At 37.8% G+C, this 22,635-nt stretch overlaps 1 protein-coding gene across 5 annotated transcripts in view; it reads right to left on the reverse strand.

The window, feature by feature from the left end:
- Nucleotides 1-4,044: 4,044 nt before the first annotated feature.
- ICE1 (interactor of little elongation complex ELL subunit 1) overlaps nt 4,045-22,635 on the reverse strand; it is a 36,569-nt gene continuing 17,978 nt past the window's right edge. For all 5 annotated transcript variants that reach the window (XM_027899330.1, XM_027899329.1, XM_027899332.1 and 2 more), the window contains 8 exons: nt 22,000-22,352; nt 16,364-20,830; nt 14,328-14,496; nt 11,345-11,505; nt 8,291-8,481; nt 6,813-6,919; nt 5,816-5,914; nt 4,045-4,916 (listed from right to left, as the gene is read on the reverse strand). In XM_027899330.1, coding sequence (XP_027755131.1) covers nt 4,735-4,916; nt 5,816-5,914; nt 6,813-6,919; nt 8,291-8,481; nt 11,345-11,505; nt 14,328-14,496; nt 16,364-20,830; nt 22,000-22,352 — 5,729 coding nt within the window. In that variant the 3' untranslated portion in view covers nt 4,045-4,734. The remainder of the gene's footprint in view (nt 4,917-5,815; nt 5,915-6,812; nt 6,920-8,290; nt 8,482-11,344; nt 11,506-14,327; nt 14,497-16,363; nt 20,831-21,999; nt 22,353-22,635) is intronic.

A 22,635-nucleotide genomic window follows, 5' to 3' on the forward strand; every position in this document is an offset into this window, starting at 1 on the left:
GGATAGAACATACTAAGCATGCTTAATTAAAAAGGACTAGGTAATCAGGGAAGAAATGCAATACAAGAATTTATATAAATGTACTTTTAAAATTTTACTTAGGCAATGTATTGAAAGCTTGCAAAAGAACATGTGTGCTCAGATTAATATCAACACTCTTTTCATGCTTCATATTCCAGTGAATAATTTATATGCAAATAACAATGACAAAATTAACAAATCAATCTAGGCAATATGAGCTTGCTATAACTTAAAAAGCAGAAAATAAGAAAAAAAGAAGAAAATAAATGGAAAGTTCTTCAGTGCTGTGACATTTCTGGGGAATTTTCAAATGTCCATTTCCATTTGAATATTCTAGGTTAGCTTTCTCAGACTTCTCATTACTGAGGGGTTTTATATGTTTGCTGTTACTTATATAGCTCCTTTCTAAACTTGATATCACAAACTGTAATCAGTTATTTCCTCTCTGGATTAATCTCCTCTACTTCCCGATTCCCCTCCCCCTCCCATCTCCCCCTGGAAACTGGGCAATTCCCAGTGAGGTCAAATAACCACAACATGTGTTTCTGTGTTTCAAAAGCAATGATTTTATATGTTTTCCCCTAACCTTAACACTAATACTAATCCTAATCCCTGTTCCTCAGCCAAACCCTAAACCTTCTAAGCCTAAATTCTCATCCAAATTCAAAGCATAGAAGAGAATTATAAAATAATAGAAAGAATTGAGTTAAAAGGGACCAAGATCATCTAATTCACCTCCCCTGCCATGGGCATGGACATCTTTCATTAGACCAAGTTGCTCAAGCCTCATCCAACCCGACCTTGAAAAATTCCAACAATGGGGCATCCACAACTTCTCTGGGCAACCTGTTCCAGTGTCTCGCCACTCTTACCATAAATACTGTCTTCCTTGTATCCAATCTAAATCTACTCTCAATTTAAAACCATTACCCCTTGACATGTTGCCGCCGTTGATCAGGAAAGGATCACACGACAACTTAGGGATTTGAGCAAAGGGTAGGTCTAAGCAGCTATTGCCACTGGCTTGCAGATATTACACTTTATTCCCTGAAGTGCTCTACATTTATAGGGTAGGTTAGAGAAGGTTCTGAAATAGGAGGTGGATCATAACAGATATGGAAAAGGTAGGAGGGGCTCAGGCCATACATGAAAAGTAGGGGAGGAAAGTCACCAATAATGGGAATGCTGCATTGCAGCAAACTTGGACCAATAGGAAAATTGAGGATAAACATGAGGGGAAGAAGAGAGTAAAATTCAGTACGAACTGGGGTACAGTGAATTCAAAGTATGCATTAACAGTTTCTAATAGGCTAGTTCAGTTAAAACTCTCTGTTCTGATAAAGTTGCAATGTATTGCTCTATGGCACGTCTTTGCTGTTGCCTCAGCTAATGTATTTTGCAACTGCTGTTTCCATGCTAGAAACTTTTCCTTTTCACTGCAGGTGCCTTCCACAACAGGTGCAAACAAAGAGACTCTCTTCTTCTTTCTTGTATAACGAAAGGCTGCTATAAGGTCTCCCTACAGCTTTCTCTTCTCCAGCCTGAACAACCCCAGCTCTCTCAGCTGTTCCTCATAGGAGAGCTGCTCCAGCCCTCTGATCACCTCTGTGGTCCTCCTCCAGACCTGCTTTAACAGGTCCATCTCTCTTTCTTGTGCTGAGGACCCCAGGGCTGGATGCAGTACTCCAAGTGAGGTCTCACCAGAGCACAGTGCGAGAATCACCTCCCTTGACCTGCTGGCCACATTTTTTTTGATGCAGCCCAGGATGTGAATGGCTTTCTGGTTGCAAGCGCACGTTGCCCACTCTTACCTAATTTGTCACCCACCAATATCCCTGAGTCCTTATCCATAGGGCTTCTCTGAATCCATACATCTTCCAGTCTGTATTGATATTTGCGATTTGCCAATGCCCTTACAGGACCTTGCACCTGTCCTTGTTGAACTGCTTAAGGTTCACACAGGCTCACTCCTGAAGCCTATGAAGGTCTCTCTGGATGGCATCCCTTTCCTCCAGAGAATCAATTGCACAACTCATCTTGGTGTAATCAGCATACTTGCTGAGGGTGCACTTAATCCCACTGCCTATGTTATTCATGAGGGTATTAAGTACTGTTGGTCTCAGTGCAGTCCCTGTGGGATACCACTTATTACATGTTGCCATCTAGCCAGTTCCTTACTCATCTACCAGTCCATATGTTAAACCCATATCTCTCCAATTTAGCAACAAGTTGTTGTGGGGGCCATATCAAAGGCCTTGCAGAAGTCAAGGTAAATCACATCTGTGATTCATCTTGCTTCTCCACTAAAGCATGATTTGCCCTTGGTGAAGCCATGTTGGCTGTCTCTAATCACCTCTGTGTATTCTGTATGTTCCAACATGTCACCCAGGAAGAACTTCTCCAGGATTTGGCCAGGCACAGACATGAGACTGACTGGTCTGTAGTTCTGAGGGTCTTCCTTTTCACCCTTTCACCCATCACATGGATGTGATGTTTCCCTTTTTTCAGTCATTGGGATCTATACCTGGCCACCATAACTTTCCAAATATGATTCTCTCAAGACCATGGGATGTATCTCAAGTCTCATGGACCTATATATGTTCAGGTTCCTCAAGTAATCTTCCTCAGACCATGCCTTGAAGTTTGGGGTTGGAAGAGGGATTACCACTGAACACTGATGTAAAAAAATTTTTTGGCACCCCAGCCTTCTCCATGTTGATTGTCAGTAGCTCTCATGTCTTATTTACCACGGTGTGAACGTTTTCTTTAATATTCCTTTTCTGATCAACATACCTCTTCTTATTCTTCACATCCCATGCCAAATTCAGCTCCAGCTGTCCTTTAGCTTTCCTGATCCTATCCCTACACATCCAGGCAGCATCCCTGTATTCTCCCCATGATATATGACCCTGGTTCCACTGCCTGTGCTTTTTCTTCTTACACTTTCATTTGGCTGGAGGTCTTTACTCAGCTGTGCTGGTCTTGTCCTTTTCCTGCCTTGTTTCTTAAATATGGGAATCAAAACCTCTTTTAAGGAAAATGTCCTTAGAAAGTTCTTCTCTGATCTATCACCTGGATTAAGAAATTACCCTCAACATGCTCAATTTAATGCACTACTACCATTCTTGTCCGGCTTTCTTGCTTAAAAGATGAGAAAACTCCCTCATGTATTTTTAGACCACCTGAAATGGGCTGTATTTGTAAGTTTACTCACCTCAACCTTCTCCTTTTACATTCCTTTCCAGTTTAAGTTTGAAAGATGCAGTTTGACCTCTCTCTAACTACTTAACACAAAGGGCTGTTGGTTATGCCCTGAATACTTAGCTATGTCAGACTTTCACCATATGGGATATGCCCAGAACTAAAGCTAAAACAGATGAGGTGGTAATCACTTGACAAATTTACAAATTTACAACCAGGACAGTCCTGAAACCATACTCTGCCAGGTCAGTACAAAATCTGTGGCCTTTGATTATTCCTGGCAAAAAACATATTTACAAGACTACAGAGGCCAAGACTGCGGCATGTCTAGTAAAATTACTGTTCTTGAAGTAGAATTAAATAGAGCATTGCGTAAAAAACATCCTATTGCTTTTCTGTGTTAGGTGAAAAACAGTTAAAATTGTGGGTACTGACAAGGGGCAGATAATTGGGGGTGTGCGCATTTGCGTGTGAATTTCTGAAACTGAACTTCTGAACTGGGCACAAACCCACTACAATTGAAAACCTGCATTAGCAAGGCTCACCCCTTCACTTGGTTACAATCATAGTGAAAACAGACATTTTCAATGTTTTTTTAAAGCTACCTCCCAAGCCCTCAAAGCATACCAGAAAATCCTGGAGAGATGTAATATACTCTCTTTGCAGTGGCCAGAACTGCAGTTATGCACTTATGGGCAATTCATTAGTGAAATGACCTCATCAGATAATTACCACCTTTCCCCTCCAAAGTAGTATCTATATAAGCTAGAGACAACAGTTAATTCTGTGTTATTTAAACAGGTCAACAAAAACATAATGGTGTTTTCTCTTTTATTATGAAAGATACAAAACCAGAGTCTAGCAAGCTACCATTATAAACATGAACTTTTTTTGAACCAACTCTGTATTTACATACACAAAATTTCCCAGGTGGAACAATACCAAATGTGAGACACATTAGAATACACCATATATACAAGTTGAGAGATTTAATATCTCTCTTATTCTATACATGATTGCTACACAAAAAGTCAATTCCTACCTGTTTTGCACAGATATTTTAAGTTAAGTTTATGAGATTACCCAAGCAAAATAAAGCAGAATTTGGGCAAAGTTCTGCTATCTGAATGGTTACTTTATAAATAGAGTACAAAATAATAGAGCTAGTTCCCAAGTCAGGCTGAATTTTCTGTTGTGTCAAATAGCCCATACTCCAAACTGATGGAAGAAAAAGAATGAAAAGTATTACTGATGACATCAAACCAGAAATATCTCAGAAGTTGAGGATGTACTGGGTTTTCAGATCACTGAAAAGTATTTTAATTTATTTTTTAAAAACCTCTTTCCTCAAACAGAAAAGCCATAAAAAATACTTGAGCTTGCTTTGCATGATCAGACATTCTGTTTAAAAACATGAAATACAAGAAGACACACCACTTTGTATTGTTTTTAACTGGAACCAACTACTGCTTAGTTGGTAAGGCACTTCTTCCTTCAGATCAGTCCACTTCCCTAGTTTAGCTCCATTTCACATAGAGAAGTGATTTCAGCTATGCCACTTATGACAGCAGAAGGGATTTCATTAAGAACTGTTGCTCTCCAAGCATGGATGGCCTCAACAATACCTTCTGGATTGCTTGAACCCAAGTCACATAGTGAATATATGGCTGCCAGCTGCACACCCCAGGGAACACCTGCCAAAAGTTAACACAAATCAGCTCATAGAAATTTTGATATGCAAGAATGTTTTTGGGAATTCTGAATCTAAATAAACTATTAGTTCAAGAACTGGAAATAAAACACATCAACAATTGTGATGTCTAAAACCAGAATGTAGCAAGATGACAACCTACACACAAATTCCGTAACATTTTATACGTGCACTTTCCGGTCTTCTCAATTCAGCAAGTTTTCAGCATTCAAAGGGCATAAAAGGGTTGAGTATCTAGTGATTTTAATCTAGTTAAGAGTGATCAGACTTATGAAAACAGCCAGGTTTACCGAGTCTGAAACAGATACAGACATATACCACTCACTTGGAAGAACTTGAGATTGCAAGGAAGAGAAGCTATAGTGGTGGCTCAAAACAGCTCCCTAATATCAACCAGTGCATCACTGTAAAACGTACTTGACATCCAGAATAACTTAGCAATGTAGATCTCTGCTGCCGTAACTGCCTTGCTTTGTCTCAGTCAAGAATTTGGACTGTCTTTCTCCCATACAACAATCTTGCTAGCAGTAAGCTTCAGCATGAACTGCTCAGGTTAAAAATTAGCTATTGCTGCTCAAGTTAAGATCACCCTTCAAGTTCTGTAACGTAGCTACAGGCTCTTACATGAAACAGTCTAATTCCAAGGTGGCTAAAACCATCTCAGAATTGTTCTCTGTCTCAAACAGAAGGTCATACTGTTAATACTTCATTAACTTTGGAAGAGAAAGGGACTCAAACTGAAAACTGTTTGACTAATTTAACTAACATAAACTGCAAAAACACGCTGTTTTGGCATGTGTGTCTCACTTTGTGTTATGTTCTGGGACTGGCAAAACTTCACATTGCAGATATTACACTAAAGTTCCTCAAAATAAACACTACCTTCCTCTTTTGCATGCTGTACAAACAGTCCAATTACAGAACTAATATTCTTCACTGCAGCAAGATATCCTTCCTTCAAACCTATTTGGCCCAATCGACCTGAAAGAAAAAAAAGGGTTATTATGTATCTGACTATTTAGACAGTCAACTTCCTAACTTGTAGACTTCCTGATTCTCTGTTGAAGTATGAACAGAAAATACGAATTTCAATTACAAAACATAGTCATTCTTGTTCTCATGTTGTCTTGGGAACAACAGTTGTCCTATTCCTTTTGTAACTAAAGACCCCAAGGCATTTTTCATCATATTGATCCAATTCCCACAGGTTTGCAGTTTTTAAGTGTTAGAAGTCATAATGAATGCAATTTTTGTTTAACAAACAGTATTATATAGCTTACATGTGGAAAATATATATTGAAACTCAAACTATGTCTATTTACCTCAAATGCCTTCTAGATCCCAAATAAATTAATATAACTTAAAATTACAATGGTATTATGTTGCATATAAATCAATTTGTAACACTTTGCTAACACACTTAAACACTTTGCGATAAACCATATAGCATGAAGCTGTGTCGGGGGGTTTAGGTTAGCTATTAGGAAAAGGTTTTTCACTCAGAAAGTGGTTCAAGAAGCATTTTGACAATGCTCAGGCACATGGTATGATTCCTGGGGCTGTCCCTCTGTAGGGTCAGGAGTCGGACTTTGATGATCCTTTTGGGTCCCTTCCAATTCAGGATTTCTATGATTCTATATGTAGCTACAGATGATTTCATTTAAAATACATAAAACACGTTGGTATTTGTTCTCGTGAATCAGAGTAACATCTCTCAAGACTTAAGTACTTGATTTCCACAGGCTGATAAACAGAAAATATCTGCATAAAGATGCAGTAAAATGCAAAAATACGCCAACTCACTTTCCAGGCAGTCTAACACTTTCAAATGACATAGCTATACAAAGCAGAAGTTCAAACAAGAATTTGTATTACTTACCAATTAGCCTGAGTGTCAGTGCTATAACACTATCACGAACGGACTGAGCAGTTTCCTGCCCCTTTCTCTTCTTTACCCAATTATCCATAGAAGGCCAAAGCACTTTGCTGTGAAAGACAAATGAATTTGAAAATCTGATACTGCATGAAGGGATGGTACAGTATTCATACAATAACGAAGGCAAATGATTCTTTTGTTTACCACATATTTCCATAGCTCCACTTGCATCTTTACTTCACCTTCTAGGGAAACTCCTAATACTCCAAGCATCCACAAATCGGAGCAATGTAAAGAAGGTTTCAAACCTGAACAATCGAAGCTAACTTTCTGATGGAATCATTCCTGTTCAGGATAGGATTCATGTTCATCTTCTATTCATTTCCCTGCAACATTCTGCATCGCGACTGACCTTGGTAGACTGACTTTATAGATATATATGAAATTGTGTTACTTCCAAATGTCATGCTGGAATGTTCTGTAAGTTTCTTATATGACTAAAAAGTCAGCTTATATGTTACAAGTAGGATCTGATACTTGTTTTTAAACATAAAAGTACCCAAGACTTTTTTAATCTTTAAAATCATGCCAATAGACCTATTACCAGCACAACTCCACACAATCAACTCTGTATGGCTTTAATTAAACTGATATACTGAAGCTAATTTGTATTAATTTATAAGTATTTCACCAAAACTAACTTCTTTACTATTTGAAAGTAATGGAACTTGTATAAAAGATGACGATGATTGTAAGTTATTTGAATTTACTTTATAATCAATTATTATGTCATGTCAGGTAACGAATGTCTACCACATTATGAAACCTCTAAAAAATCAGATCAGTGTAGGTGTCAAAGCGAAATATTTAAAAACAGGTTAAGTATGGTAGCAGTCCAGGTACTAGATTACAGGTTCAAAGAAAATTCAAGATATTGAATCTAGCTATTATGATGATTTTAGAATTAAAATGAAACTGAAATCAGGATAGTACACTTATGGGTACATTTCACTTTCAGCACTATTTACATTCACTTTCAGGAGTGCTATTTACATATCAGAAGTTCCACCCTCATTTTTTCCTGATAGGGGAAGGGGAATTTAACAAATTTAGAGGAAGACAATATTTTTGGCTCACTGACAGACAATTCATCTCAAAATCTTTCGAAATCATCCACCTAGAGCTATTTTGAAAGCAATTGTTTACTAGAATGGTTCAAACAGGGTTCATTTCTTGGAACAATACCATAAAATCCTACCTTTCCTTATTGATCATTCATTCTATCTTTAAATAAGGCACAAAAACACAAGAGTCTAGGTCTCATCAGGTTAAAACACCCTCATTTCTAAATATCTATCCAATAGATATTACATTAAAAGCTAAGTCATAGTGAATTTAGAGGGAAAAAAATCACCACCAAAACCAAACAACAAAAAAACCACACACAGGAAAACACTTGAAAGAACTGCTTGCGACAATACCTTATAACATTGTCATGTGTCCAATCCCACTTCAGGTGAGAGCAGAGTAGATCAACAGCAAATATGTACTGCCAAGCATCTTCACTCAGATCTTCTCCATAGTGCTCACTCAATTGAAATTCTACTTTTGTACATGACTGCATTTCTAAAAGCAGGTTTGAGACCATAATAACAGCATCTGAAGAGGAACTCTGGAATTTTAGAAGGTAATCACTTTAGTGCATGAAAAGTTACCAGCCCAGAACCAAACTCTTTACATATATTTGATACTGACTGTACAAAAAATCTTACACCATAAATACAACTTTTGGTTTGAATTAACACAAATAAAGTACATAACCCAAAACCTTCAAGTACTCGGTATTTTTCCTGACACTTCTACTAGAAGAGGAGTTTGGAAAAAAACCAACCTCAAACAGCAAAAACCACAGACTTCACACCCACTCTCTTATCTCCTTCTACAAATTGGGGATTTTTGTGCAGCTTTAAGGTCAGAAGAGTATTCTTCCAATGCAAGAAGATTTGACTAATACTTCTCACTGTCTAAATAATTTTAAAATTTGCTACTGTTCTATTTTTCATTAGGGGCTAATTTCCAAGCAAATACTTTCAACAGTTGAGGTAGTAATAACTAAAAACATACCATGTGAAACAATTCTGCTAATTAAATAGCTAGGGGAAGAAGGAAATTTAAAAACAAACATTCTCTGAAGATCTGAAGTATCCAGGAAAAAACCTAGGCTTACACATAAACAAAGTGGCTGCTTGGCAGATTTTCTCAGTACCAGAGCCCATATGATAGGCAAGTTCTGCCATGGTATAAGTCACTAAAATGGTACACTTTGACCAAGAAATAAATACCCATTCTACCTGAGTTTTACTTTCATAAGTAGAATAATCTTCTCATAAGAGACTCTCGATCACAATCTACTTGAAATTTTTCCCTGTATTTCCACCTAAGTAAAAAAGAACTTACAGATAGGATGATGTAATTTCCTATCATCAATACAGAAATTTCTGAGGTCCTTCTCCCCAGCTGCAGCAGCTCTCATATTTCAGAGATCCATAAATAAAGTAGGTAGTGTGAGTGCACAGAATTAATATTTCCAAGAACATTTACTAAGACATAATTATCTGCATCTCTATTGGCATGAAATTTAAAGTTGTAAACTAATAGAATGGAGAATACAAATTCTTTATTAAACAGGAACTGCAGTACAGCATAACTGAATATCAGAGCTTAATGCTACATCACAACTGTGATTTAACAATAAAATAAAAAAAAAAAGCAGAACTCCACTATAAACCTGCACTAAAGGTTTATGGAGGAGGTTTATGGGGGCTGTAATTCCAGTGATACCATATTAGATTCAGGGCTTGTTTCAGATGTAAAGAAAAAAAAAAAAGTTAATGTGAAATAAAGGCTATTATGACAGCAGTAAGACTAGCTGCAGTCCTCAAGGCAGTTGTGGAACAGTGTGTTAGGATAGGGAACAGGTGAGCTATTGTCATGGTTTAGGAATGGTATTCTCCAGTTTAGTGCTCTCAGTGAAACCATGAGCCAGTGAGGTAAGAAATCAAACAGTAACAGCAATAATACTAGTATCAGAGGGTAGAAGAACAAGGCTATTAATTCACACAGAAACAACAATAACTGACTGCTCCCCCACCAAGCTATGCCAATCTAGAAGGGAGTCCTTCTCCCTGGAAGAGAAGCCCTTTCCCACACCTGGGCAATGTGAAGTGGTATAGAATATACAGAATAACCAACCTATGGGTCCTAGCCATGCCCCCTCTTGGCTACTGCAAAAATTAACCCTGTCCTGGCTAGAACCAGGATAGCTATGAATCAACATGATTTTGTTCACTTGATATTTACAAAACTATAGCACTTCCATCAAGCATTAATATGGGATTTTCAAAAATACAGGGCCCTAGCCTTTTAACAACCACACATATATATATATATATGTATAATATATAATATAATGGCCAGTCTTTGCGAACGAAGAACCGGGGAAGGTCTTTCCACCTTCCAGCCTGTGCATTGGATTTTTTAGGTGAGACACAGTGTGCGCGGAACTGAGCCCACCCTTTAATCCTGAGGTTCATCTGCCGGGGCCAAGCGAGCTTGGACGGTGGCAGCGAGGTCCTCAGGACGTAGATGGATTGCCTTACAGGGCTAGCGAGCTCCATCTGCCCGGGGAGGGGCCCCGACCGGGAATCGAACATGGGTCTCTGCGGTGACAGCGCCGCGGATTAACCACTGCACCACCAGGGGCACTCAACAACCACACAAGCCTGTTACACAAACTCCTTCTCCACAAGCAAAGCACCTCTGGCTTTCCATCTCTATAACATAAATTTGTTCTTAATGATTTCAAGTGCGTCCAATTTTTCCTCTTTGCAGAATCCCTTTCAGGATGGTAGTATGTGCCTGCTGAAACATGATAGTAATTATTTGCCCAAGGGCTCAAAAACTTGAAATGAAATCTCAAAAGTCCTTAACATTGGTCACCCTTTTTCTGCCATCATTTGTTTTGTATTGATCATGCCAACTACTTATGAAATTACCTGGCTGATTTTTTTTGGTGATTAAATGAGTATTTATAGTCTACCTTGCAGAAAGATCATGAACAAAAAGAGACAGGCTCATCTTGAAATTAATTGTAATACATTATTACCTATTACACAGAGAACTATGAAAGGCAGACAAACCCCATTGTATTAAAAAGACCCAACAATAAAAAACAAAACAAAAAAACATCTCAAAGAACACCCAGGTCACAGTTCCATAGATGGAGGGAATTCCCTAGTCCAAGAACATGCTAGTTTAAGTTTAAAAACAATCTTTACTTTTAATGTTTGGTAGAGAGATTAGTATTTAACAGGGTCTAGACAACTACAGGAAAAAGGCCTGAAGCAGCATTAGTTGTGCAATTGTACAGACTCCATGGGATCTTCACACCCTTCATTAGAAGTAAGCTGCTTGATTTGATTCAGACAGCAAAGTGACCAATGCAGACAAAAGCTGACAATGAAAGCAGACATTACCTGTTCCCAATTGAGGTAAGCACTCAAACAGGCCAGCATCTCATTGCTTGCACTCTGCCTGACAACTAATTGCATAGCTTTGTTAACTGCACCTTGGAAGACAAAGATGTCAGGCCATACATTTGTGATAAATAAAATCATTTTTTCTGAGTCTGGAAAGTCTAAGGAAAAAAGAAATAACAAGGTATGATTTTAATATTTAAAACCAACAAAAAAATATATATTCAGTCATTAAAAGCCAGCACAGTCTTCAGCAATATAACTAGGAAAGAAGGCATAGAAGTCACCCAAAGAAGGGGAGTCATACTAGCACATCTCAGTCTTGAGACTAAATAAGAAAATAAGACCCAAGGCAAAAAAACCCTACCCAAACCTTAAGCCACCTCCTCCATTGTAATTTCACTCTGTCTCCCTTTATCTTTCTTACTTCACTTTAGTTCACTAAGGAACGTGGTCTTGGAGCATTGAAACTGGATTCTTTTAGGATTAAACTGTAAGATGCACTCCAAAAGCCTACCTGTATATATCCTAGACCCAAATGAGCACTCTGATCAATGAATCAAATTAGAACTAGTCCAAAGAAAAAAATAATCCACACTACTTGCTAATACCTTACACTCATAGAACTGTGAAATCCACATAAAGAAAAAGAAAAAGCCTGCAAAGAACTTTCATACAATTCACGTATGATATTCCTTAGCAATTTTCCCAGACTTTGTCAGGGAAATGATACATTATGCAAGTTGTATGTGAGAATATATGAATGATGCATATTAGTATCTGTACTTCTATGGACATAAAAATTTGCACTACTCTCATATAATTCAGGAATCCTCATTCATTACAGTAATTCAGTGCAAGTATCTGACATCTATCGGTAAGAGAGAACAGAGTTCCAGGCCATCAAGAGGAAGCCAACAGATGCTTCTGAACACCAAAGCAGAAAGCTTCAAAGCAGAATATGAAGATGAAACATGAGTGTGCAGACTGTAAGCAATAATAAATACATTGGAATAAGTAAAAAAGTAGATATTACTTTCATGCATGGAATGCAGTACTGGAATACACATGCCTGGAACACTGTACAAAAAACAATGAAATGTGAAAAGCTAAATGTGCCTTCCCTCTTCACTTTAGCATAACTTCTACATTTTTTGGAAGATTTCAAGAAGTAGAGAGCATATCAAAATACATGAAATCATGAAGCTTTAATGAGCATAAAGAATTTAGTGTCTTGGATGAACCTTCTTCTACTCTGAAGCTGCTCATCACATAAAAATTAACTTTTTTCTATCAGAACATGGACAGAATTATCTACGTGCTTCAACTTGAATTGCCTGCCCAGGAATTTGAAACACTTATAAAATTCACTCAGTGATGTAAGAGTAAAAGACTAATTGTTAAAGGGACGTCAAAAGAAGAAAAGTTTTAAAAAAAAAGAAAATAGGAAGGGAACAGAGGACAAAGACAAAATAACCAAAAAATTGTAATATTTTATTTATTGTCATTTAAGGCAGAATACCTGAAGGAAGAACAGAACAAAAAAGATGGACAAGTTGTCAAGACAACAGATAATGAAAGTCTAAGGAGGTAGTACTGACTGTTTATAGTCGATTTGTTAATTGGGTAGCTTGCATTGCCATAATTCTCATGGGAATATGTGAAACTACATGAAAGAGAAAGCCCTAAAATTAGAACATTGTAATCAAATAAAAACAAACATATTTTAAAAAAGACTAAATGACCTTTAAGATATGCTTACAGCTGTTCACATTCAAAAGATAAGTATAAAACCACAGAACAATAACAACAGGAATTTATGCAATTCAAGGTATAAAAGAGAAAATAATTCAAAAAAAGTCTGCATTGAGCTACTGAAGTTTCAATCTTACCCAGAAATAAAAAAAAGGAAAAAAAAGGGGAATGTTTAGTATTTGCAAGAACACACAAAAAGAAAAAGTAATAAGATACTGCAAAACAAAAGACATAACTGTTATTTTAGACTAAGAAAAGATATCTGACAAGTAATAGTTTCTAACATGGTGCAGTACTAAAACTATTAACATGAAAAAAGTAAAAGGAGAGTTATAATGGACTGCATGAAGGATAGAAAAACAGATTCAAAAACAAGAATTCCAAACAGAACCCAAGAAAAAATCCAAATAACAATATGACACCCCATAAATTAAGAACAAAATGAAATCACAAACCTTTTAAAGATAAAAAACCAGAAAAAAGACAAGAATGTTATATGAAAGATAAGCACTAATTGAAACAATCACGAATTCTAGCATTTTTGTTCCTCAGTGCTCGCAAACTTTATTTTGATTTGGAACATGGATACCAGTATACTATTAAGCCCTGCATATTATTGGTACTTTCAAACTTAGTGAAGTCCTTCCAAAACTAAGACTCTTAATTTAGTACAGTGATAGTTACGTATGTGTTACCTTTGTTACTGGGAACAAAAGGAAATGGGGAGAGGGAAGGGAACGAAACCAAGCGAGGCTTTGGGAAGTAAAAAAACTTTAGGGAGGACATGTCGTAAAAATACACAAGTTTTGATCAAGGCATTGTCCAGCTCCTGACACTATTTTAGGCCAATACATGTTTTTCACTCCCACTTACTTTATGAATTAAAGTACTTAATTAAAATAAGAAAATACTAACAGGTAAAGAGAACAAAAGTCCCTGGAATCACATTATCATTTTGGAGATGGTGGGGCAAAAATGAAAGCACAGAGGATCCTAAGTGAAATATTTCTCTGGAAAAATAAGTAGACTACCAAAAGCCTAGGTCACCACCAAACTATGATGTGAAGGAATTGTAAGAACAGAAAGTTCTTCTAGAACAGTCTATACTTCTGCATTACAGAAAAAAGTTCTAAGGAAAATAGTCCTTTCACAGAATTTTTGTTTGTTTTTACAAACATAATAATTCTGGACATTACAGCAAAGACACTCAGTATAAGCCATACTATACCTTCTTTAAGTAAGCTATAGCAGAAAAGGCGAGCTCTTTCCAAATCTCCCAACTGTTGACAAATTCCTGCATAAACTCGACACAGAGCCTGACTGAAGTTGTAATTTGTGGCATTCTTCTGACTCTTGAGTTTATTGAGAATAACATGCAGCAAGGACTCTGCTAAGTGCTATAAGACACAAAAAATACTGTTAGACTATTATATTCTTAAGAATATTGACAATATTGTAGTAGTATGGCAAATAAAATGGACTACTCTCTTATTTGCAAAAGTATTATTTGCATATATATGAAAATGCAGAAAACTAAATCAGAGGCAACAAGTGAAAGAAAGAGGAGTGAGGAGCAACTTCCCAGAATAAATATGCCTTAACCAGATGCAGAATAGGGCTGCTATTCTTTAAATATAAATTGTTTAGTTATGTGATTTAAAACAATCTTTCTCAAAGAAAGAACAAGGACAGGAATAATGACAGGTAGAGGGAATAAGGAGAGGAATAATGACAGGCAGAGGATAATAACCTAATCAAAGCACATACAACATCCTGACAGGTATTCCAGAGCTGCTGCAGGACAAACAGCCCACTCCAGGTGTGAGGCTTACTAGATTGGTTAACAGCAGTCTCCCCCCAGACCTTACATAATGCAGGAGGTGGGGATGAGATATCCCTGCCTACAGTAACATGGGACTCAATATGAGATGCAAGGAAAGAGAATACTGGGATTGTGCACACCTTACTACAGGATGTTTAGAGTGAGAGATAAAAGTGGGGAGTAGAATGAGACACTTAAAAGCCAGATGCTGGAGAATACATGGTTCAGACTGGGTACCTGCAGACACTAGGTAGTCTGAGTGTTAGCTTTGTGAGGAACCAGGAGGTCCAAGCCAGCCACCTGAAAGACCACGAGTCTGAGAGTCAGACACATGTTTGGACCAGCTACTGGAGGAATATATATGTGCTTCTGTGTCTGTAAATCTGCCAGAGCACAAGACAAGTGCGAAGCACAGAAGCCACCTACTGGATATATTGAGTTCCAATGCTAGCTACTGGAGGAATCCCTACTGCCTGTACATATATATATGTATTGTCCACTACCAGGCTTTCACTCCAATTAGTCAGAGAAGGAAAAAAGATTAGGTGCATATCATGTGCATGTGTGTCTATTTGGAGTACATACTTGGCCTTTCCACTGGCTGGACCTGGAAACATAACGCTGTCACAGCTTTGCTTTTAAGAAGTTACAGATTTGGCAACTCCTAACAAAGATGACCTGAGATCTTGGTAGCAACTTTTAAGGAGAACTTAATTATGTACAAAAAATGTAACAGGATACACACTGCCATGTATCAGTTGGTGAACTGCTCTGCTGTAGGCTACAAATTATCTATGAGAAAAATAGCAACTGAAATGAAATTTTTCAGCACTGATGCTAAGCAAGTTTTGGGAAACAAACTAAGGGAAGATTTTTCCAATAAAATTAATTTGAACAACCTCATATAGAATAAAGGTATTTTATGTTATTTATTATTATTCAATAAATTTTATCTTATTTAATTTAAAAAAATTCATTTTGGAGGAACTCCTTCTACAACTGTTAATACTATCCCCTTCAAAAAATGCTGCAAAAATGAAGTGGATTATGCATACATCAGAAAAGCCTATCTACTACACCCTGAGATTAGCTCGGTTTGGTGCTCAGTATGGTGCTAATAATGCCATGGTTACAGGATTGATCCCTGTACACTTAAGAGCTGGACTCTATGATCCTTGTGGGTTCCTTTTACCTCAGAATATTATGCGATTCTGTACTTATAAATGCACTTTTGCATCTCAAACACCACTTGACAGTAATTTCTTGTGCAGTTCTATTATTTTCTTATGTTATACAAACTGAGATGTCTAATAACCTTTCAAGACTACACTTTGGCACTACAGATTGCCAGAACAATTGAGAATTCAAATACTACACACTTACACTCCTCATCTGCACAGAAGTGATTATTAAAACATAAAATTTAAAATTATGCTACTTACCTTGTTTTTTATACCAAATTCATAGACAACTTCTTTCTCTTCATTTCTCATTACTGGAATCTTTGAGATATTGCCAACATACATGTGACCTTTAATAACTGGTAACAAGTCAAAACAGGACTTAGCAACTTTCTTTAATGCCAAAGAAACTTCCTGGCTGTCAGGATCAATAACCTTCTTTACTGGTAGTGATGCTTCTAAACTGGAACTGTGTGATGAATCACTGATTTCACAGCTTTTAACATGGAAAACCTTCTGCATTTCAGAGATTGTATTTTTAGTATTTCTGATAGCAGCAGTATCAGTATCACTGGGCTCCAGCTTTGATGGTTCACTGTCTAACCTCAGTCTCTTGGCACTTCTTGGCATAGATACCTGCAATAGTGTCCTTTTTTCAAGATGATTTGATGAACTTGAAAACAATTGCTGATTTCGCATATCTTTGTCTTCATCTTTGCTACAATCAGATTTCAAATTGCTTCCAGTTTTAACAAAAGCAGTTGATGAAGATGCAATTGCTTTGAATCCGCCTATTTGAGACACAGGTCCTGGCAAACTTTGGCTGTCTGAAAAAGCACATCGGTTAAGTTGAATATTGCCCTTCAGAATGTTTAGTGTCCTTGCCCTTGCAGACAGCTCTGGATACATAGTGTCCAATATTTTCACAGAGTTCTCTTGAGGAGCACCTGGACTAGCACTATCAGCTGCAAAGAGAGGAAATCTTCCTGGAACGGGAAGTGCATGCTTTGGAATGGAAGTACAAAATTTCAAAGGTGAAGAGCAAATCCTTCTACCTACTGCCACTTCTGAGGGCGAGGGAGGAGAAAATAAAAGAGCAGATTTTACTGTTGGAGTATCTTTTAATGGAGAAATGAGAGGAAGAACAGGAGTTTCGTGTAGTGGGGATATGAGGTCATCAAGCGGGGACAGCAAAGAGGATTGACCTGTAGAAGACATTACTGGGGACTTGGTACCAGCAGTTTTAGGAGGACTGGCAATCAAAGGCAGTAGCAAGGGGGGCAGAGGAGGACCTATCTCTTGCCTAATTTTATTTATCATCTCAGATGAGCATTTTGTTGGCACAGAAATATCAGCATTTGCAAGAACTGGCTGAGTAACTTTGAGAGTCTTTGTTTTTCTTTTACCTTGAAACAGTCTCTTTGATAGCTTGGTATGTATTATTTGGGCAGCTGTCTTGGTAGAAACAATTGAGATTTCAGATGGTTCTTGCTGTTGGCACTTAAATTTATTGCTCTTTTTGAGAGCACAAGAATCTGACTCCCACATGCATAACTTATCAAATACTGTCTTTTGTGGCTCAGAGGGCTTCTTAACTGTCTGACAACTGCACCTAACATCAGATAGGGCTGGATTTGGAAGATACTTGAGGAAAATGTTTTTTCTACTACTACTATCTATGATAACATCAGTGTTGTTTTCTCTTATGTTGCAAGAGGTTTGATTATTATTATATTCTTCAAACACTGAGACCCCCATATCAACATTGCGTAGTAGACCTTTTTCCACATTTGACTGAAGTTTTTCAGAATCATTTCCTTCTAAGAAATTGCCAAGTGCTAACACTCTTGTATTTAATTTACTGGTTTTTACAGTCAGCCTGCAATTTTCTGAGAATCTGGTCAACATCTTGCATAGTGGTAATCTATTTTTTGAAGCATTTGGCATCACAGGGCTTTCTTTTGATGTCCCAGTTTTTAACAGACTTTCCTCACTGTCATTAATGCATCCAGTAATGTTAGAATCTACGAGTTCATTATCACCCTCAGTATTTTCAGAGGTTACTAATACCAACTCCCTTTTCCAAGAGGCTGAGTTTTTAGGATAACCCTCCCCAGCCACACTTGACCACTCATTTGCAGTATCTCCAGAGCTGTTTGGTTCACAGCATGTATCCATATCCACCATAGTGTCTGCTTTTAGATGACTAACTGTAAAAGTATTTCCTGGGTGCATCTCTGAATGAAGTTCACACACTTGATAATCAGCATCAACAATTGCACTAGTTTCCAGAGCACCCACTGCAATTCCGTTGGAAGCTCTCAGTTCCTTTCTGAACGTGGGACCGCATTTAGAACATTTCACATACATAACTTCTTGTACAGAACAGTCTTTCTCTTCAAAGTCATTGCTCTTCTCTGACATATCAAAATCATTTTTATACCTTTTAAGGGCATATTCTCCAGATCCCTCAGAACTATTCAGTTCTTTGCTTTCTCCTCCAGCTAATGGTGAACCAGTTCTAGGAGGATCTGTTCTAACCTCCCAGGTAGAAGTCCTGCATCCTGATTCTTGACAATCAGACTTTTGGAGGAGAAAAGCATTCTTCTTATAAGAGTTTGCATCCAAGATCTGTGATTTAACAGATGCCTGAGGTTCTTTATTTACTGTTTGCTCCTTATCCGGAATTTTCTCTTCATTTATGTGTACGTATCCCCTCTCAAGGCAGCCCAGTTCTTTGCACACGTTGCCTTCTTCAGCAGACAGGATCTCAGCACTCTCTTCCAAGCTTTCTGAAGAACAGTTAAATGTACTACCCATAACACAATTTGTATCTCCCTTGTTTTCCCATGTACAAGAAAAAGTAGCCTTTCCTGTGACATTAGTTTCAACTAAATCAACAACTTTCAGAAGACTGAAATTTAGATCAGGAGACCTTGTGGATTCCAAGCCAATTCCCACTTGCACAAGAGAATCTGTTTCTTCATTACTTATACAGTGATTCTTCAAGTCCTCTTGAGTAGAAAAAGCCAAGCCACTTTTATAATCCATTTCTGAAGTAGGCTGGCAGATGATCCCTGAAAAATTATTTCGCTTCACAGCATTCTTTTCACAGTTAAATAAACTGGAGCAAGTCTCAGTCACCATATTTAGTTCCCCTTTTGTTTCATCACATTTAACATTTTCAGTTATCAAGAACTGATTCAGAGGTTTTGCAAACTGTGCCTGAGAAGTAAGATTACTTTCTACTAAGACAGATTCAGTAGAATCCCCTCTTGATAACAGCTCACCGCTTTCCTCTCCAAAATCTTCTGGATTAACTTTGAATTGAGTCCCTTGAGATTCAAACTCCCTAAAGTTTTGAGTTTTGGACTGCTCCCATTCTAATGTACTACACAAGTTTTCAGGTTGTTTTATTTCACCTTTCACTTCTGTAAAACCTAACACAGAGGATTCACACTTAGCTACACTGCTTCCTGCATCAATAATGCATGCTGTCTTTGGTAGTGCAAGTATACTTTCCAAGTCTGACTTCCCTTGAGATAAATTACTATAATTTTCTTCCTGATGCGGTTTGCTTTTCAAATATCCCCCCGTCTTTATGCCTAATAACTTTCCATTTTCTGTACTATGGAGTAACTCTGATGATTCAGCTATTTCTAGAACACTTCCTTCGTTAAATTTCAGGGCTAGTTCAATAGTTGGAGCTCTGGTTACATTCATGTCTTCACTTTTGAGCTGTTCATCATCTTTGGGAAAGGCTGACAATAGATTTCTGATTCCTTCAGTAGCAGATACAGGTAAGTAATGCCTAGAGACTTCAACAGTCACTGGTTCACATTCTCTGCCCACTTCATCTTTTATTGTTTGCACATGTTGTTTCTCCAGTATCTCTTCACTGTCATGTTTTATTTCAGAGCACTGCGAGCGTGCAGAGATCTCAATAGCTCCAGCCGTATTAGTTACTTTGATTAAATTTTTTGATTCATTTTCAACAACTTCATTCTGTATCAACACACCAGATTTCTCCTCAGAATCTTCACTTTGAAGCACAATGCATTGCTCAGCTGGCAAATGAGTAACACTTTGAGGAACAGATACTTTCCTGGGAGTTCCTCTCTCTCGTAATAATCCTTGGCCTTTTGCTTTCATTAATTCACCATGCTTTTCATGTGTACCCTCATTATTAACACCTCTGATTAGGGTTACATTCTCCTTTGTTTGCTCACTACTTTTTTCCATCTGATCCTGAGGCTCGAAACTTTGTAACGTAAAATCAGCTAAAGAACTTCCCTCTTCACTGTACATGTCCTCACTATCTCCTTCCTGTTCTTTGATGTCTTCCCGTTTGTGTGCTGTTGCTTCAGTTAGTTCACTGTTCTCAGCTTCCATATTCTCAGAATTCTCCTCCCAACGATCTTTGTTAATTTCCATGTTTGTAATTAAAGCAGCAGCTTCAGCTTGCTTTATTTCAGCATCTCTCTCCTCCTTGCTTGACATCTTTGGACTGACATGAATGTTCTTTTCATTCCAACTCAGATTATGTGAGATTTCTGCATTAAGACCATGCTCACATGATTTACTCTGTCTATTGCACTCCTCATTGAGGCTGACTACATTACAACTCAGAGGCTGAACTTGGTCTTCTTGTAAAATATCTTCTGCTGCAGAAGCACTGCAATCACCTTCTTCATCACTGGAACCAGTGACTTCTCCAAACAACATATCCTTCAATGAAAAAAACCCAAAGTTAATAATCTAAACTCTGATATCAGTTTTAAGATCTCCTTCTCTAAAGAAGTGTACTGGTGGCCCTGATACAACGGTTTTGAGAGATTTAAGCTCATAACATAAATTACAACCTTCATCATTGCTTTTCACAGCAAATGGAAAATACTTCTGTTAAGAGACTTCTTTACCTATTTACTTGCATTCTAAGATTACTGTAAAACTGCATTTGAGTAGCATTTGACTTTCAAGCTCTGGAATTTTGCCATGAAAGCCATGCTTATGTTGAACAGGAGTTGGGACTATGTCTGCAGCATTGGGAAATCATGGCAGCAAGCTGAGACACAAGTGACTGTGTGCTTGTTTTGGCTGAGGAAGTTAATTTTCTTCACAGTAGCTACTACGGGACTACATTTTGGATTTGTGCTGAAAACAGAGTTGATAATATAGACAAGTTTTTGTTATTGCTGAGCAGTGCTTGCACTACATCAAGGCCTTTTCTGCTTCTCATACTGCCACACTGGTGAGAGTGCTGGGGGTGCATGTGAAGTTGGGAAGAGATATAGTTGGGACAGCTGACCCCAAATGACTGAAGCGATATCCTATACTGCTATGGGATCATGCCAAGTATATAAAGAGAGAGGAAGAAGGAGGAGTGGGATGTTTGGAGTCACGACATTTGTCTTCGCAAGTCACTCATGCATAATGAAGTCCTGTTGTCCTGGGGATAGTTGAAGACCTGCCTGCCCATAGGAAATGGTGAATGAATTTCTTGCATTGCTTTGCTTGTGTGCATGGCTTTTCCTTTGCCTATTAAACCGTCTTTATCTCAACCCACATATTTTCTCACTTTTACTCTTCTGATTCTCCCCAGGGTTCCCACTGGTGGAGAAGTGAGCAAGCAGGTGTGTGGTACTTAGTTGTTGGTTGGGGTTAAATCATGACCCATACACTTCTGAAAATTATCTTTTGTTCCCTTCCACAGGCAGTATGCTACAAGGTTAAAAAAAGCATCCATATGAACCTAAACACACAGAGACCCTTTCAGTGCATGAGTAACTAACACTGAGGGAAAACAAAAAAAAATAAGCCCAGAAATATAAAATCAATACTTCTGCAGTAATTTTAAAACTAAGTTACTGCCAAGTCTGATGAATCCTGAAACTCACCTGTGTAGTCAGTGGTGAAAGTTGTACTGGAGAAAGTAAAGCAGGGAGAGGCCTGGCCCAATTCAGTATATCCATCACATTTCCACCTGAGCCCTTTTGCTCCTGATCAGAGAAGCCTGAAGTGCTGTGCTCCCCACCTGTCTGTATAATCACATCAACGTTTTTATCCTCACTGCTATGCAGGCATTCTTCAGTAGATTTGTTCTCAACACAATCATCTCCAAAAGGCTCAGTACTTGCTTGAAGTTGAATGGCTGTTACAGAATTTTGCTTTACAGCACTTTCCACTGAAGAATACCATGGTACTGTTTTGCCATCACACTTTCTGATCTTTTGGTGGATTTGTAAAGTGTCTAAAACAGAAAAATATTGTTAAGAATATTTCCCCTCTGATTTCTCTTTATAGAGATAACATACAGTAGTAATAAAAATGCATTACTATATTTTCAAGGTATGGTCCCACAAAAGATCTTAATGTCACTTTCAGAAATACTTTCCTTACAGAGATGAGATGCTATTATTCACAATTATTTTTTTTCATTAAAAAGGTACATGTATGTGCAAAAAGCTTCTCCCCAAACACTTTCTGACTTGTCATTAAGACTATTCCTAATTTTTCTATCAGGAAGGGCCATT

This window comes from Empidonax traillii, unplaced genomic scaffold (assembly GCF_003031625.1).
Source record: "Empidonax traillii isolate 1590-97213 ecotype Southwest subspecies unplaced genomic scaffold, ASM303162v1 scaffold659:size354235, whole genome shotgun sequence".
Lineage (NCBI taxonomy): Eukaryota > Metazoa > Chordata > Aves > Passeriformes > Tyrannidae > Empidonax > Empidonax traillii.